This window comes from Gracilinanus agilis, chromosome 1 (genome assembly GCF_016433145.1).
Source record: "Gracilinanus agilis isolate LMUSP501 chromosome 1, AgileGrace, whole genome shotgun sequence".
Lineage (NCBI taxonomy): Eukaryota > Metazoa > Chordata > Mammalia > Didelphimorphia > Didelphidae > Gracilinanus > Gracilinanus agilis.
Genome location: NC_058130.1, coordinates 57,709,261 through 57,726,630, shown reverse-complemented (window position 1 = coordinate 57,726,630; position 17,370 = coordinate 57,709,261). Strand labels below are relative to the sequence as shown.

Sequence of the window (17,370 nt, the reverse complement as noted above, 5' to 3'; positions counted from 1 at the left end):
CTGCTCCCAGTGCATGGGGAGAGAGGACCTGGGCCACCGATGCATCTGGAACGAGGGCTGCAGGCTGAATCCGCATCCCCAGCCAGTCCCCACCACCTGCCCTGCCCCAGAGATCAGGAAGGTAAGTGCATGTGCAGAAACAAAGCCTCCTTTTACCTAGCAGAGACACACAATAGATCCTGACACATCGATGGAGTAGAACAAATGCTAGATTTAAAGTCAAAGGTCCTGGGTTCAGATCCTCAAACTTCTTTTTTAAAAGGATAGACAGGCAGGGCAGGCTCACTGGATAGAGTGCCAGGTTTGGATACGGAAGAGCTGGGTTCAGATTTGGCCTTAGGACACTTCCTAGCTGTGTGACCCTAAGCAGGTCACTTAACCCCAGTACCTAGACCATATCACACTGCTGCTGCTGCTGCTACTAACTAACATTTATAATTTTTAGGATTTGCAAAGGGCTTTAAATGTTCATTCATTTGCTTCTCAGAAGTTATGAGAAGAAGAGATACTTAGCATCCATGCTAAGGCAGAAGATAAGGGTTAAAAAAAAAAGTGTAGAGAGCAAAATGTCACAGTAGATAAAGTGTGGGACTTGTACTCAAGAAGACCTGAGTTCAAATCCTTCCTCAACAACCTCTTAGCTCTGTGACCCTGGTCAAGTCACACACACGTGCACACACACACACACACGCACATACAAACCTATATGTGCCTCAGTTTCTTATCTGTAAAATGAGAATCTTAATTGTTTCTACCTCATGGGGTTGTTATAAGAAGCAAATGAATGAACATATTTAAAGCCCTTTGCAAATCCTAAAAACTATAAATGCTAGCTAGTAGCAGTAGCAGTCATAAAATGAGAAAGCCTGCTCCCCACTTCCCAGCAGAAAGGTGATGGATTCAGGATGTGGAATAAGAACCCTGTCTGGACATGGCCAACATTTCTTTTCTTTGCTTATTTATTACAAGGATTTAGGATCTTATTTTTTCCAGTTGGGGGATAAGATGGGAGAGAGAGAAAAATAAACATCTGATCATTGAAAAAATAAAATTTAATTTAAAGAATAAATTTTAAAAGAGGGGATTGAATTAGGTGACCTTTAAGGCTTCCTCCAACCCTAAATCTAAGCATTATTCATTGGTCTTCTTATCTCTAATATACATTCTTTCCATATCAGACCTTATGATCATATGACACTGGACTGTTGTGAGAGGAGTGGATGTATTTTTTTTTAAACCCTTAACTTCTGTGTATTGTCTCATAGGTGGAAGATTGGTAAGGGTGGGCAATGGGGGTCAAGTGACTTGCCCAGGGTCACACAGCTAGGAAGTGTCTGAGGCCGGATTTGAACCTAGGACCTCCCACCTCTAGGCCTGACTCTCAATCCACTGAGCTACCCAGCTGCCCCCGAGGAGTGGATGTATTTTTATAGGTGTCTGTCACAGCCCCATTCCCCTTCCCTTGCCTTGACAATCACTTAAAACTTCACCCTCCACTTGGCCTTGTGTCCATGGCAGATCGAGCCCCTGAGCGGCCCCCTGGAAGGAGGGACCCTTCTGACGATCCGTGGGAAGAACCTAGGCCGCAGATTCAGCGAAGTGGCCCACAGCACGTGGATCGGTGGTGTGGCCTGTGAACCTCTCGAGAGCAGATACGTCGTCTCTGAGGAGTGAGTACAGCTGGGGAGGTCCTGAGGGCCACACACAATGGCTCTTCTTTCTCACCTTTGGAAATCCTAGAATATTAGAACCAGGAAGAACCAGAATTTGGGACCACTTGGTCCAGCTCCATCTTTTCATAGGTGAGGAAACTGAGGACCGGGGAAGAGAAATGACTCTCCCAGAATTCCACAGCAAATTGCTAGCAAAGCCAGGAAAGAAACCCAGGCTGCCTGAATTCCCAGGGCAATGCTTATTCTGTTACAGCAGGCATGGATTGACCATAGGCTAACACCAGGTCAAGAGCTCATTTAGGGTGCCAGCCATGTCCTTGACCTAGGGAAATTCAACTGGTATTTATGTTACTAGATGCCTACTGTGTGCCCAGGCTTGTGCCCAGACATCAGAGGATAGGAGTAGGGAGGAAGACAAGAGATGCGTAAGGAAGGTATTGACTCTGGGGTCAAAGGACTTTGGTTCAAATCTGGCCTCTGAGACTACTTGTTATGACCTTGGATAACTTAATCTGCATAGGTCTCAGTTTCCTCACCTGTAAAATGATAACACTGGACTAAATATCACCTCCAAGATTCTTTCCAATTCTGGCTCTGAGATCCTAAGATGGACCTTACTTTCAAGGAAAGTAGTCTAATTGGAAGGAAGGAAGGAAAGAAGGAAATGAAGGAAGGAAGGGAAGGAAGGAAGGAAGGAAGGAAGGAAGGAAGGAAGGAAGGAAGGAAGGAAGGAAGGAAGGAAATGAAGGAAGGAACGAAGGAAGGAAGGAAAGAGAGTAAGAAGGAAAGAAGGAAGGAGAAAGGAAGGGAGGAGAGGAGGAAGGGAAGGAAAGAGGGAAGAAGAGAGGAAGGGAGGAAGGAAGGGAAAGGAAGGAAAAAACGGATATTCATTTAAAGGTTTGGACTGAGTGATGAGTTGCTGCAGGCAGGAGAAAGGTGCGCTTAGTTGTGAATTGAGTGGCCAAAGGAGGCTTTGTAGAGGAGGTGCCATTCAAGGTAGTTCTTGATGGTTGGGTGGGATTTGGATGGGAGAAGGGATTCCAGGTAAGAGTATAAAGCATGGGCAAAAGCACAGGCTAGGTGGGGAATGAGATCTTTGGTGGGGGAGAAAGGCAGTGACAATGGGGAGGTTGACTTTTCTTTATCATCAGGGCTATCCTTACAGAAGTTGGACTTGGCTTATAAGGATAGAAGATATCCTTCTTCCTGCTCAAGCAATTATAATCCAGAGTCAGGATGAGAGGGATTGGGAAGAGTCGGACCCATGTGCCTCCCAGGCTCAGAGACATTTCACACAGCCTTGTCATTATCATTACTCACCGCCATGTTTGGGTCCATCTCATCTGGCCCCTTTCGTGGTGTCTGGAAGCCTGAGGGAGAGAAAACTGTGTAGCTGTCACAGCATCCTCTCCCCTTGGGCCGATTGGTTGCCCTGGGGAGCAGCTTCCTGTCTCTCCTCATCAGCTTCTTCTTTTCATTAGGATTGTTTGCTGGACTGGCCCGTCACCCAGCCCCTTTTCTGATGTCATAACTGTTAACGTGAGCAAAGAGGGGAAGTCGAGGGAACGCTATTCCTATGTGGTAAGGCTCTTCCTGGATGATTCAATTCCCATCCCACAAGGTCCTGCCATGCATCTCCCACCCACCCCCCTGACTGAGATGTTTGGGGAAAGGAAGAAGGAAAGAAACATTGATTAAGCCCCTGTTATGGGCCAGGCACTGTGCTAAGAGCTTTGCAGTATTATCTCATTTGATAATGGGAGTGCCCTAGATAGAGGAAGAAGGGGAAGAAGATGGCCTTTTATTTCTCCTCCCTGCCTCTGGGTTTCTATAGATGGGATGCGAGCAAGAAGCAGAATCTCTTGTTGGTTTAACCCCATGACTCCTAACCATTTATCTCTGTAAGTAAATTGGACGCCAACAAGACTGTGCGCTCTGCAGCCTAAAATATTTCAATAGCCTCAAGATTTCAACAAATTCAACATTGATTCAGTCAAAATGGTGCAGTGAAAAGAATACTGGATTTGAAGTCAAAGGAAACTGAAAGCAAATCTCATCTTTGGCCCCTTACTATCATTGGGCAAATTACTTGGCTTCCCTAGGCATCAGCTTCTTATCTTTTGAATGAAGGGTTGGGACTAGATGATCTCTAAGCGCCCATCAATGATTAGATCCATGATCTTAAGTGCCTACCATGCGAATAATGCTGTGCTAAGCATGGAGACAACAAAGGCAGCATGGCATAAGGGTAGGAACTGGATTCAGGTTCTGCCCCTGACACGTATTGCCTGTGTGACCATGGGCACACGAATTCCTGTTTCTGAGAACTCTGAGAACTTTCTCCTCTGTGAAACGAGACCGCTGGACTCAAAGGCCTCCACAGACCCATCCAGTTCTAGATCTCTGATCCTATGACAAAAGGAGAAAATAAGTCCTGTTTTAAAGAAGCTAATATCCTAGAGCTGAAGGGTTAAGATGGGATACAACCCGTAAACAGATGACCGAAAACAAGATGCTTTGAGAGTGGAGAGAAGCCGAGTGATTGGGGGAATTGAGAATGGACGAAGGGGTGCCTCAGCTGAATGGTAGTTTCTGAGTTCTAGTTACTGATTCTGCTAATAAAGACTAGGACCCTGCCACAAATCCGTATCTGCTCTTAGAGAGCTGCTATGGCCAAAATGTTCATGAGCTTTGGACCCATCCAATGTTGAGCCTCTAGGCTGGTCCTTAAATGGAAGTATAGCATATGGTCTGTCCCCAGGCTAGTGTTGAGTGGGATGGAAAAGGCTCTGGCAATGGCAAAGGTAGAAGGGATCTCAGGGCATTGAGTTCAACTCCATCACTTGACAGAAGAAGAAACTTAGGACCCAGAATATCAGCTCATTGAGAACATTGATGTTCCTCTTTCTGGAAAACAGCCCTCTCATTGTTAGCCTGGGTATACTGCCAGGCTTGGGATCCATGTGCCCCACCTTGTGCTCAGCACTGTCAGGGAACCATTCCAGAAGGAGGCAAGAGGACACACATGCCTACTGTGTGCTGCTAGAACAGGGCTCTGACCTGGTTGGTGCAGAGAAGGGAATCCTCTGCAATCCAGATCTCGTTGTATGGGGCAGACAGTCAAAAGTCAGCAAGGGGGCTGGGGCAGGGAGAGCTGGGTGAACTGAAGAAGTTGAGGAAGGCTTCACTTGAAGAATCCTTCCTGCTTCTGAAGGAAGGAACAAAACTTTGGGGAAAGGAAGGCTGGGGTTCACATAAAAATTTGCAAGCGCTTGACTGAATCTAGGGGCTAAGTATGTCTTCTCTCCTCTCCCCTCCTCCCCTCTTCTCTCCTCCCCTTCCCTTCTCTCCTTTTCTCCCTCTCCCTCTCCTCCTTCCCTTCCCTCTTCTCTCCACTCTTCTCTTCTTCCTTCTATCTTCATCTCTTTCATCTCCCCCTTCTCTCCTCTCCTTTCTTCCCTTCCTTCCTCTTATGTTCTCATTTTCCTTCCTACTTCCCTTTTTCCCTCTCCTCCCCATTGTTCTTTTATTTTTCTCATTCCCTACTTTTATCTCTTCCCCGCCCGCTTCAACATTTCTCCCTCTTTTCTGGTTTCCTTGCTTACTTCCTCTCTTTTCTTCACATCACCTTTCTCATTCTTTCTCTTTCTTCCTTGTTCTCCTCCTCTGTCTCTTTTCCTTCTTACTTTCCTTCTCACACTCTCTACTTTCTTCCTTTCTAATTGCTCCCTGCCTTCCTCCTTCCTGAATCTCTCCATGCTTTGTCCTCTTCCCCTCCTTTCCATCCCCTTCCCCCTTCCCTATCCTTCCTCCTCTTTTTTTCTTTCTCTTTATCAGCTTCCAGTTGTCTATTCCATGGAACCAGATATTGGCCCAAAGGCTGGGGGCACCAGAGTGACTATCCGAGGGAGTGACCTTGGAGTGGGATCTGAACTCCATGTCCTGGTCAATGACACCAAACAGTGTTTGAATCTCGTGTAAGCCATGGGACTAGGGTGGGTTGCAAGGGATGGGGACAAAGGTGGCAACCTACGTGAACTCTCTCTTCAAGCTAAGTATGAGACTGAACCTCCTTGTAAACTGTTGGATGGGATGTTGCTAGAGCAGGGCGGAGCCCAGGGCTCCTAAGCCATAGCTGCAGGCACTGGGGTATAGCCCTTACAGGATTAATGGGGGGACTTCCTAGACTTCAAAGCCATGTGATAGATCTCTTCCTTTAACCTGAGGAGGAAATCCCTGTCTCCTTGGAGTACTCCTCCTACCTAGAGAAGACTGACTATAAATATACAAAGCGCTTTGAGATCCCCTAGATCTGTACTCATTCCGTCCTTAACTCACTCACTTCATAAACATTTATTAAGCATCTACTCTGTGCTGAGCATTCTTTAGCTACAGGCCTTCGATTAACCACATTAACACATCTTCATTGAACACTCCTCGTATCCTGTGCCCTGTGCTTTGACAGTCTTGGAGACAGAGAAGAAGGTGGCCCAGTACCTGCCCTCAGGAAGCTTAGAGTCTAGAAACTGAGATGAACTTCTATACTTACACTACAACTACCACACTATAATTCAGAGCACTGTTAGGCACTCAGAGGGATAGGACAGGAAATTGTCTGGTGTGGGGCAGAAGGGCCATTAGGAGATCAGAGAAGAGGAGGGGGCATTGAAGGCTGAGATAATCTGGGAAGGCTTCATAGAAGAAGAGGAGGAGAATAGGTAGAATTGGGATGAGTGAAAGGAGAGGGAAAGTGGTGAATAAAGGTACAAAGATAGGAGTGAGAATGTGTTGAAAGTAGGGAAGAACCCAGCCTGACCTGAATGGAGGGTAAATTCAGGAGAGAAGGGGGAATAAGGTTGGATGGATAGGATAAGGCAGGTTGTAGAGAGTCCCAAATGCCAGGAGGAGGTTGGGTTTGATGTAGTAGACACTGGAACAGCATTGAGGCTCTCACACAGGAAGGGCTATTTTAGGAACATGAGTTTGGTGGCATCATGGGCAGGATGGTTCAGTGAGTCAGGGAGGGGAGGCCAGCAGCAGGGGCTCCAGTTTTTGTGTCTCAGATGGGAGGTGGTGGTGTCTTAGACAAGGAATAGGGAGGAGGAGAAGGGGATCCGGCTGCTTTTCCACAGCTACACCAAACATGGCACCCTCTTCACCCCAGATTTGGCAGCTCTCCCTAGGTTGGAGGGGGAGGGATTGGGACAACCCCTGGGAACCAGTAGGAAGAAGATAATGTTGTTAGCATGATGGCCAGCTCTGCCCAGAGCTTGCTCAATAGCCAAGCACTCAGAAGCCCTGCCCTCCTCCCACAGGCGCACCGAGAGCACCATCACCTGTACCATGCCAAGAGGGGAGCTGCTTGCCACTGTCCGTGTCTGCGTGCGTTTCGAGCACAAATCTTGCATCGGCAGCAACATCACTTTTGACTACATGAGGGACCCAATCATCACGGCCATCAGTCCCAAAAAGAGCCCAGTCAGGTGAGCCCGCCCCCTACCCTCCCTTTCATTCCTATCACGCTGGCATACATTTATATCACATATGAACCAGCTTTGATCTCATAAGGTGCCACAGCTGGATAGCATTAAAATTCAGCCATGCCAACATCTCCAGCAAACGTTTAAGCCAGTCATCTTCATCCTAATCCTGATGGGGAGAGAAAGAGGGAGAGCCCTGGCCAAAGGGGTCATGGAGCCCACCGAAAGGCAAGAGACCACCTGGATCTCATATTAGCTCTGCTTCCCTGGGTTAGCCAGGCACCCCTCTAAGGCTGTAAATGGCAAGGTCTGTGTTCAGAGAGGAAATCTCTTCATCAGGAGTCCCCTAAAATAAGGTTTGTAAGAAAGAGGGAGGGAGGGAGGAAGGGAAAGAGACAGATGGAAACGGAGTGATAGAGGGAGGGAGAGAAAGAGAAAGACATAGTCAGGAATAGAGACAGGGAAGAAAGGGAAACAGAGGGAGAGAAGAAGGAAGGAAGAAAGGAAGGAAAGAATGAAGGGAGGAAGGGAGAGAAAGAGATGGAAATGGAGAAGTAAAGTGAGAGAAGGAAATAGAAAAACGGAGAGAAAAGGAAGGAGGAAGGGAGGGAGGGAGCAAAAGACAGATTGAAATGGAGAGACAGTGGGAGGGAGGGGAAGAGAAAGAATCAAGGGTAGACAGATGGGGAGGGAGAGAGACAGGAAGAGAAAGAGGGAGGAAGGAAGAGAAGAAAAGGAAAAGAGAGGGAGGAAGAGAAAGACAGATATGGAAATGGAGAGATAAAGGGAGGGAGGGAAAAAGACAGATGGAAGTGGAGAGATAGAAGGTGGGAAAGAGAAAGAGATTGAGTCAGGGATAGAGAGCTGGAGAGGGAGGGAGACAGAGAGAAAGAAAGAGGGAGGAAGAGAAGAAGGAAGGAAGGGATAAAGAGAAGGAAGAAGAGAAACTTAGACCATAGTCCTGTCTTTGCTACTAATTCCTTGTGTAGCCTTGGACAGATCACTTCCCTGGCCATCAGTTCCATCATCTGTAGCATAAGGACATCTCCCTCTCTTACAAGATAGTTATGAAAATTCAGTTGGTCCAGAAATAAGAATTATTAAGCACATACTGTGTGCCGAGGACATTCCTAGTCCCTGTGGATACAAAAACAACAATGACTCAGTCTCTGCCTTCAATGAGCTTACTTTCTTTCAGAGGAAACATGTCGAGATTTAAGTAGATATTACGTATATACAAAGACCGTGCCAGGTGATTTGGGGGGAGGCACCAACAGCTGGCACTAGTAGGGGTGAGAAGAGACTTAGATCACGGATGTAAACGCTCTGAGACACATAGAAAGCCTTGTGATCGCTGCAGTGGCATGACTCACAGACTACATGAACAAGGAGTTTGTCTGAATGGACAGCAGCCCTGAAGTTGTGGGATAGGGAGAAACATGGGCAGGGTTGTCCCTGTTTATTTCTCCTGCACAGCTAACTAAACAAGCCCCAGTTCTACATGTATGATCAGAGACTTAGAGCTGGAAAGAGCCTCCGACATCATAGCATCTAACACTCTCATTTTACAGATCAGGAAAGAGACAGGCAGGTTAAGTGGCTTACCATGGGTCACATAGCTAAGTATCTGAGGCCAGATTCAAACTCAATTCTTCCTGATTGTCACTTCAGCTGCCTAATTCAAGAGAAATTAAGTGACTTATCCAGGATCATATAGCTAAGCAAGTGTCAGAGATCTAAAGCCAGATCTGTTCAGTACTCCATCCATTATGCCAAGCTGCCATTCACTCTAAATCTTAGGTGGCACCCTACTTCCCTACCTCACCCCCATCACTATGTCTTCTATCCTACTTCCGCACCTGTCCAGACATCCATCCCTTGCCAAACTCTGCTCTCTCTTTGTGCAGTGGAGGGAGGACCATCACTGTGGAGGGCAGTCGGTTCGACATGGTGCAGAACGTGTCCATGATGGTGAATTACATTGGCAAGGAGCAGACGGTGAGTCAAAAAGGCCAGGAGGTGGAAGATATTGGGGCAGGGGCCACGGATGGCAGAACGCACACAGAAATGGGATGAGAATGGGAGAGTCTGTGGACAGAAAGACTGAGACCTAGATCCCAGGAGCACAAAGCAAGGAGGGAGACGGGGGGGGAAGGGACAGATGGAGAGTGAGTTTTTCTCATTAAGGAGGAAATATGAGGAAAGCCAGTTAGCTTCCAGGATAGGCTGAGTGAAGACGACTCCATCTTCCTCCTCTGAATGAGGGGATAGAGAGGGGCAATGGAGCCCCGACCCCACCTCACTGGAGGGCCAATGTGTGCAATTAATGGTCTCTGCTGGCATTCATCTCTCCCAGCCACGCGACATCACTGCCTCTTTTCTACCTTGTCTCTGGCAGCCAGTGCCAAGAGCTAGTATGGGGCCAGCCTGGCCTTGGCTGATCCAGATCTTCTCCTCTTCCTCTTGGTCTCTGTCTCATTCTTTTTGTATATTTCTTTTATTCACCTCTGCATTTCTTTTTCTCTCTTATTACTGCCTTTGTCTTTCTGTGGCTCTGTTCTGGTCTCTGTATCTTTATCCTTGTGTCTATAACTATCTCTGGATGCCTCTCTGACTTTCTCCTTCTCACTGTCACGGTTGCTCTCTCTTCTTGGTCTCTGTACGTCTCTCTGTCTCGGTCTCTGTGTCTTTATTCTTGTATTTGTCTCCATCTCTGTGTGCCTGTCTCTCTAGACTATTCTTTGTCCTTTGGGCCTTTATCCTTGTGTTTCTCTCTGTCTCTGAGGGCCTCTCTAGATCTCTTTCTGCTTTTCTGTGTATCTCTGTTTTGACGTCTATGTCTCTCGTCCTTGTGCCCCTGTGTGTGTCTCCCAATCTCTGTCTCTCTCTGTATCTCTCCTTTGTCTCTCCTCGTCTCCACCAAGGTACTGACCTGTTTCTATCTCCTTTCCAGCTCTGTAAAGTTCTTAATTCCACCCTAATCACCTGCCCCTCCCCTGGGGCCACAGCCAACAAGTCAGCACCTGTGAATTTTTTCATCAATGGGCAACCATATGAGGATGAGCAGGTCGCCATGGAAGACCCTGGAGAACCTAAGAATTTGCTTCCCAGCAGCAGGTTCAGCCTGGAGTATCTACCTGATCCCCAGTTCTCCACTGCCAAGAGGGAAAAATGGATTAAACACCATCCAGGGGAGCCTCTCACCCTGGTCATCCACGTAAGCAATAGTGGAGTCTCCAGCGTGGGGAGGGATGTGAGGGAGGAAGAAACAAGATGGCAGCTTAGTGGCCCTGAAAGCTGAAACTACTCTGACAGTCCTTCCAAACCCAATAAGGGAGAAGGCTGAAGAACCTAGTAGATAACAAGGAGGAAGACAGAAGAAACCCTGGATTTGGATTCAAAATCTCGACCTGTAATCTTGGACAAATCAATTCCTTCTCTAGATCTCAGTTTCCCTTTCAGGATGGTGGGGAGGTTGGACTTTCAAGATCTTTTCAGGTTTCAGATTGATGGCCTTGTCACCCCTGTAAGGAGTCCAGAGCCTGAAATACTCAGCTCCACAGGGAGACCAGCTCCCATAGTAACCCCCTTTGAGACACCCCAAATCCCTAGTTTCACCCCAAGACCTCTACAGACAGCAGGAGCTCTTTTTTGCCTTGGCAAGCCACATGCTCAGCAGCAGGGATGTTCATGCTCTCTTGCTTGGCCCTCCCAGAGAACAAATGGCATGGACTGATTCTCTGGCCAGCCTGAGGTTAGAGCTGATTCCCTGGCCTGGATCAAGAGTCTGGCTGTGATTCGGTTAAAGGTCACCGTTTGGTCCTTAGACATGGTCCTGGGGATGACCAGCCCCAGGCATCTTCTATGGGTTGAGGGCTTCTTCTGGGTGCCATGGCTGCCTCAGCATACCTCCCTATACACTTCAAAGACACACACTCCTCCCCAGGGGTGGAAGCAGAGTTTCACTGTGGGAACTGGCCCTGCAAATACTGTGCCCACATTGGCACCAGCTGGCCAGTGTAGAAAAGCCAAGGAGTTATAGGAGACCACACAAGGGAGAGAGAACAGTGGGGATGGGATCAGCCCTCATGAGGGAGCCAGAGCTCCCTGCTGCCCTTGCCAGCTCCAAGCCGACGTCCACCAGGCTGAGTTCTTGGTTGTTCACCATATACGGAGGATATTTCCTTGCTCCATCCCACCCGAGTCTCAGTTGTCCCATCTATGAATTGGATAGAATAATACCTTTCATCCTGGAATGCAGGGATTGGACCAGTAAAGTCTTCAGTTCCAAAAGCAACTCACTTTCCCTCCCTGGGCCTCAGTTTACTTATTTGTAAAATGAAGGGGTTGGACTAGACGAACTAAAATCCCCTCCAAACCCTGTCTATGGTCCTGTGATTTTAAGGTCCTTTAAAACCCTCAGAGAAGGAGCATGGGATGGTGGATAGAGAGCTGACCCCAGAGCCAGGGAGACAAGTTCAAGTCCTACATGGGATGCACACCGCGCCAAGGTGACCCTGTGCTCTAGGCCCAGGCAGCAAACTATGGCCCCATGGGCCAGCACTAGCCCCAAGCCTTGGTTTGGCACGGCCTGTGAGCTCAGCAGGGTTTTTCCATCCTCACGTAAAGTTTTATTGTATTTATTTATTTAATAATTTTTTTAATGATTTACTATTGTGCTTAAACATGGAAAACCCATTGGTAGCTCTCAGGACTGCAGGAAGAGGCTGGATTTGGCCTTGGACCATAGTCTGCAGATGAGGAGACTGCACGGGTAGATGGAATGTCTTTGTTGGAGTTCCCCTACCAAAGAAATCACAAGTTCATGGCCTATCCCCTATTTTGACAGCTCCAAGTACCGTGAGCCTGGGGTTAGCTATGACCTAATCCCAGGATGTTTTGCCTATAGCCTCCCTCCAAATAAAGTCATTTGTCTGGATTTTGTGACTTACCCTCCTCTCCCCCTCTCCCTTCCTTCTCCTTCTCTCTGTCTCTCTCTCTGCCTCTCCCTCCCTCTTTGTCTCTGTCTCTGTCTCTCTCCCTCTCTCTTCCTCTTTCCCCTTCCCCCTTTGTCTCCCTCTCTCCTCCTCTTTCTATTCTTCTTTCCTTCCTCCCCCTTCCCCATCTTTCTATTCTTCTCTCTCCCCGTCTTTCTCCTTAAATCAGAAAGAGCATGACAACCTGGGTCTGGAGTGCCACGAGTATCAAGTGAAGATTGGCCAGACTTCCTGCGAGATCCAGATTGTCTCAGACAGAGTTATTCACTGCTCGGTCAACGAGTCCCTGAGCACCTCGGAGGGACACCTGCCCATCACGGTGAGGCCCCTGGCCTGCGAGAGGAATGGGAGGCTGAGATTCTCAGAGCAGCCTTGATGGGGGGTTATGTTAGAGGACTGCAGCTCAGCTCCCAAAGGGAGAGAAGGGGCGAGGGGCCCCTCCTCCTAGACCTCTCCATGAGGAGCGCTGCCCTCCAGCTGGGCTCCCATTCCCAGCAGGAGCTTTAAGGCCTCACTTGCTCTCCAAACTGGACAAGCTGGGCTCTTAGGGTAGGATTGGGGTTTTCCCATTGGTCATCTCAGGAATGGTGCCACTCTGGGCAGCTCTACTGAGGCAGAAGGCACAGGAGAGAGAGAGGGGGCTCACTTCTCTCCTTATTGATTCTTACTCCTCACTTGCTATCAGCGTGGAGAATGTGTTTCTTCTCCCTAAGTCCAGATGTCCAGGTCCGCCCTCCTCCAGTCTCTCATCGCAGCTCCTTGGTGCCCTCCACCAGGACATGACATCTCCTTAGGAACAAAGCCGAAGGGACCATCTTCCTCTTCTCCCTCTTTGCCCACATCCTGAGAGCCTAACCTCATTCATTCACTTTGTGACCTTAAAGGAGCAGTTTAAAGCTCTGTGCCTCAGTTGCCTTATTTGTATAAAGGATATCGCTTTGGGTTTTGTATTTATGTCAAATGCTTGGGAAGGCTTCACAAAATAGGGAATAGCTAAACTCAGCTAGGAAGGGCAGATAAGGATTCTCAGTGTCCAAGACAAGAGGGGAGGGCATCTGAGGTGTAAGGCATGACTTGGATGAATGCACAGAAATCGGAAAGAGCATGTCGAGTCGGGGAACGACTGTTGGCTGGAATGTACAGTATGTGAGAGGAAGAGATGATGGGCAATATGACTGGACAGGTAAATTGGAGGCAGCCTGTAGAGTGCTTTAAATGTCAGACAAAGAAGATTTTCTTTCCTCCTAGAGACAGGGGGGAGCTTCTGGAATTTTCTGAGCAGGGGAGTAACATGGTCAGACCTCTGGCCTTGGGAAGAAAATTATTTCGGCAGCTGTGCAGACGATTGATTGGAGAGAGGAGGGCCTGAAAGCAGGGAGACCAATTAGGAGGCTGTTGCAATAGTCCAGACAAGAGGTGATGAGAGCTTGAAAGTAGAGTGGTTGCCCTGTGAGTGGGGAGAAGTGAACAGATGTGAGAGGTTAGCGTAGGATCAATGGCACTTGGTGACTAATTGGGATTGGAGTGGGGGACAGGAGAGCCATGAACCGAGGAGGAGAATGGCAAGGCTGGATAACTGGGTGACCAGAGGGATGGTGAGGCTCCTGATGGAAGAAGGAAGATCATCGATTTCCATGTCTCCTTTGAGATGCTGTTGGGAAATCTGGGTAGTGATGTCTAACAGGTAATTCAGTAGAGTTTAGGAGGTGAGGGCTGGACACAGTGAATAGATTTGAGAATCATCCAAGAAAAGTAAATGGATGATGGGGAAGTAGATGAAATCAACCCAAGGTTTGCTATAGAACCAAGGTACTTAATCTGGGGGCTATGACCTTGTTAACGAAAATATTTTGATAACTATTTTAATATAATTGGTTTCCTTTGCAAGCCAGTTTATTTATTTGGTATATTTTTACAAAGCAGCATTCTGGAGGCAACTAGGTGGCTCAGTGGATAGAGAGCCAAGATCAGAGATGGGAGATCCTGGGTTCAAATCTGGCTGTGTGACCCTGGGCAAGTCATTTAACCCCTATTGCCTTACCTTGGAACTTATACAGTATTGATTCTAAAATGGAAGGCAAAGAGTTTTTTTTTAAAAAAAAAAAAAGAAAAGGAAAGGAAAGGAAAGGAAAGGAAAGGAAAGGAAAGGAAAGGAAAGGAAAGGAGAAAGGAGAAAGGAGAAAGGAGAAAAGAAAAGAAAGTAGATGACATCAAACAAAGGGATGACATAGATTGAAAGTTCTTAACCTGGACCCATGACTGACTGTGATAATGGGAACATTTTGATCATTATTTCAATATAATCGGTTTCCTTTATAATCCTATTTATTTTATTTGGTTTATTTAAAGAGCATTATTCTGAGAAGGCTCCACCAGACTGCCAAGAGAGCCCTGCTGATATAGAAAGAAAAGAGATTCTTTTTGAGAGTTGGAGGAGTGGCATTCATGCTTATGGTATTGAAAGTCAATAATGACCAGTGAGGAAGCCTGAGGAGTGGTCAGACGGTTTGAGAAAGGATATAGATAGAACAGGAAACCTATAGTAAATCCTTAAGAGTTTCCAAATCATTTTAGGTTCATTACTTCAGCAGACCCTCACAACAACTCTGTAAGGTAGGTGAAACACCTAGGTAGTAATATCCCCAATTTATAGATATGGAAACTCGAGGCTCAGAGATATTAAACAAGATTACGTAGCTTAATAGGCAGTGACAACAAAATTGGGTCTAGTTCTCTAGTCTCCCAATTCCAAGTCTGGCAGTCGTTCCTCAGAACCTCAGTTTAGAAGGCAGAAAAGACCTGATCATTAGTGACAACCAAGATACTTTATTGTTGGGAAAATCAATGTCCTTGAGAAGTGGAGCTGAGCTTGGAATCATGAAGACCAGTATGTGAAACCTGCCTTAAACCCCAGCTAGCTCCATGGTCTTGGGCAAGTCTCTTAATTTCCCTAAGCCTCAGTTTCTTCATCAGTACGATGGGGATAATTGGAGCATCTCACAGGATTGTTGTGAAAGTTAAATGAGGTAATATCTGTAAAGCATTTTACAAACTTTAAAGCACTCTAAGAACAGTTATTCCTTTTGTTCTAGTTCACTGGTTAGGGTTTCTCAGGGTATGAGCCTGTGGGGAAGCTCAAGCAGCCCAGCTGCGCTCCATTTAGGGTCCCTGCTCCAACCCCTAGGGATAAGATCTAAGCATTCCCATTCCCATTTCTCTGCACCCTGGGGAGGACAGTCTGCCTGGCTGGGAGAGGAGGGCTCTGGGTGGGAGGAGGCGGGAAGGAGGGTCTCAGAGCTGCCATTCTAAGATGCCCCACTTTTCCTCCCAAGCACAGCTCTGAGTTCTCACTGTAGCATGGCATGGCTCTCAGTTCTTAGTTTTTACACTATCTCCCACGCTGGAGCTGGAGCCAGGAGCCAGTTGGAGCCCGGAGCCAGTTCCTAGGTAGCAGCTGAAGATGCCCGGGTGCAGGCAGGTGTGCGTAGGTGTGTGGTTGCTGGTGGAGCCCACACTAGACATGGAGAGATGCCCTGGATGCTTCTCAAACATCCCAACAATTCAGCACCTCCAAAACAGATTTCATTCTCTTTTTCCCCACACTGCACCTTCTTCTTTACTTCCCCATCTCTGAAATAGAGAGAGCAGACATACTCCCCAGCCCATGTGGGTCCTCCCCCTTTCTCCTGGGGGTGCTCTAAATGTTTAGTGCCAGCACTTTCTGTATAGCCCTGGGAGGTGATGCAAACACCTTTCTTCGAGAATCAGAGAAGTTTGGGGGAAAGAGTGATGGGCTTAGAGTCAGGGAGTTCTAGGTTCAAATCCTGCCTTGGCCATCAGCCACTGATTTCTCCAAGCCTCAGTTTCCTCATCTGTAAAATGGAGATTAATAATTGCCTCAATCTCACGGGGTTGTTGTGAGGCTCAAAAGAAAAAATATGTACACACACATACAATATTTCATTTGAACCTATATTGATATAGAACATATACACATATGTCACTTTGGAAATCTTCAAGTGCTCTGTAAATGTTAGCTATGATATATGTGTGTATAATTATAATATATATAACTATAGTCACATAGAGTTATCCATTATATATAAAGTTCTGTTTATATATGTATATTATATCAAATAGTTTCTAGGTATAAATATTACATATATTATAAGGTTCAAATGAAATAGTTAATACATATAGGAAGAATATATATGTAATTACATATATAGCACTTTGGAAACCTTCAGGTGATCATTAAATGTCAGCTATTTCATATGTATATAAACTAAATTCATGTATAGCTTTTTATGTATTATATATAATAGTTATATTTACATACATTGTATAAAATTATTATTTTATATGACTATTATATATATGTTGTGAGACTCAAATGAAATGTATAATACATATGCGAATAATATAGATGTAATTACATACATATCACTTTGGAAACCTTGTAAGTGTCTCTGTAAATGTCAGCTATTTTATATCACTATATTATATAGCAATACATATAAGTTATAGGCCTATATAGTTGTATATATAATATATAATTATTACATATGTTGTGATGCTCAAATGAAATATATGCTATAGATTATGTGTAATTACATAATAGCATTTTGGAAACCTTTAGTGCTCTGTAAACATCAGCTATTATATATATAATTATATTATAGACCTATATAGTTTTGTATACACTGTACATAATAGTTATCTTAATATACATTATGCATCATAGTTATTTTAAAATATAATTTATGTCTTGTGAGGCTCAAATGAAATATATAATAACATATATGAATAACATATTATTATATATATCACTGAAACCTTATGTCAGGTATTATATATATAAATATACAAATATTTATTTCTATATTACTCTGTATATGTATAGAGTAATAGCGATATGTATCATACATAATAGTTATGTTTATTATATAATAGTTATATTTTTCTATATAATTATTATATGTTGTGAGGCTCAAATGAAATATATAATATATATTATATGTAATTATATATGTATGTATCTCACTTTGGAAACCTTCAAGCTCTGTAAACATCAGCTATTATTATTCATGCATTTAAAGATGGGAAGTGATTGAAACTTGAGAGAAGAGAAATGACTTGTTCCAAGTTGTCTGGTTAGTAAGTGGCTTAGCCCAGTGTCTGGCACATAGTAGGCAGTCAATCAATGTTGATTGACTGATT

The 17,370-nt window shown here is 45.7% G+C and overlaps 1 protein-coding gene across 1 annotated transcript in view; it reads left to right on the top strand.

Annotated features, from left to right (window-relative positions):
• The window catches only part of PLXND1 (plexin D1), a 235,474-nt gene that overhangs the window by 158,436 nt on the left and 59,668 nt on the right, over window positions 1-17,370 (top strand). Inside the window, exons 11-18 of the mRNA XM_044676038.1 lie at window positions 5-121; window positions 1,519-1,670; window positions 3,155-3,254; window positions 5,511-5,650; window positions 6,989-7,156; window positions 9,061-9,151; window positions 10,107-10,370; window positions 12,320-12,469. Of these exons, the coding sequence (XP_044531973.1) occupies window positions 5-121; window positions 1,519-1,670; window positions 3,155-3,254; window positions 5,511-5,650; window positions 6,989-7,156; window positions 9,061-9,151; window positions 10,107-10,370; window positions 12,320-12,469 (1,182 nt within the window). The remainder of the gene's footprint in view (window positions 1-4; window positions 122-1,518; window positions 1,671-3,154; window positions 3,255-5,510; window positions 5,651-6,988; window positions 7,157-9,060; window positions 9,152-10,106; window positions 10,371-12,319; window positions 12,470-17,370) is intronic.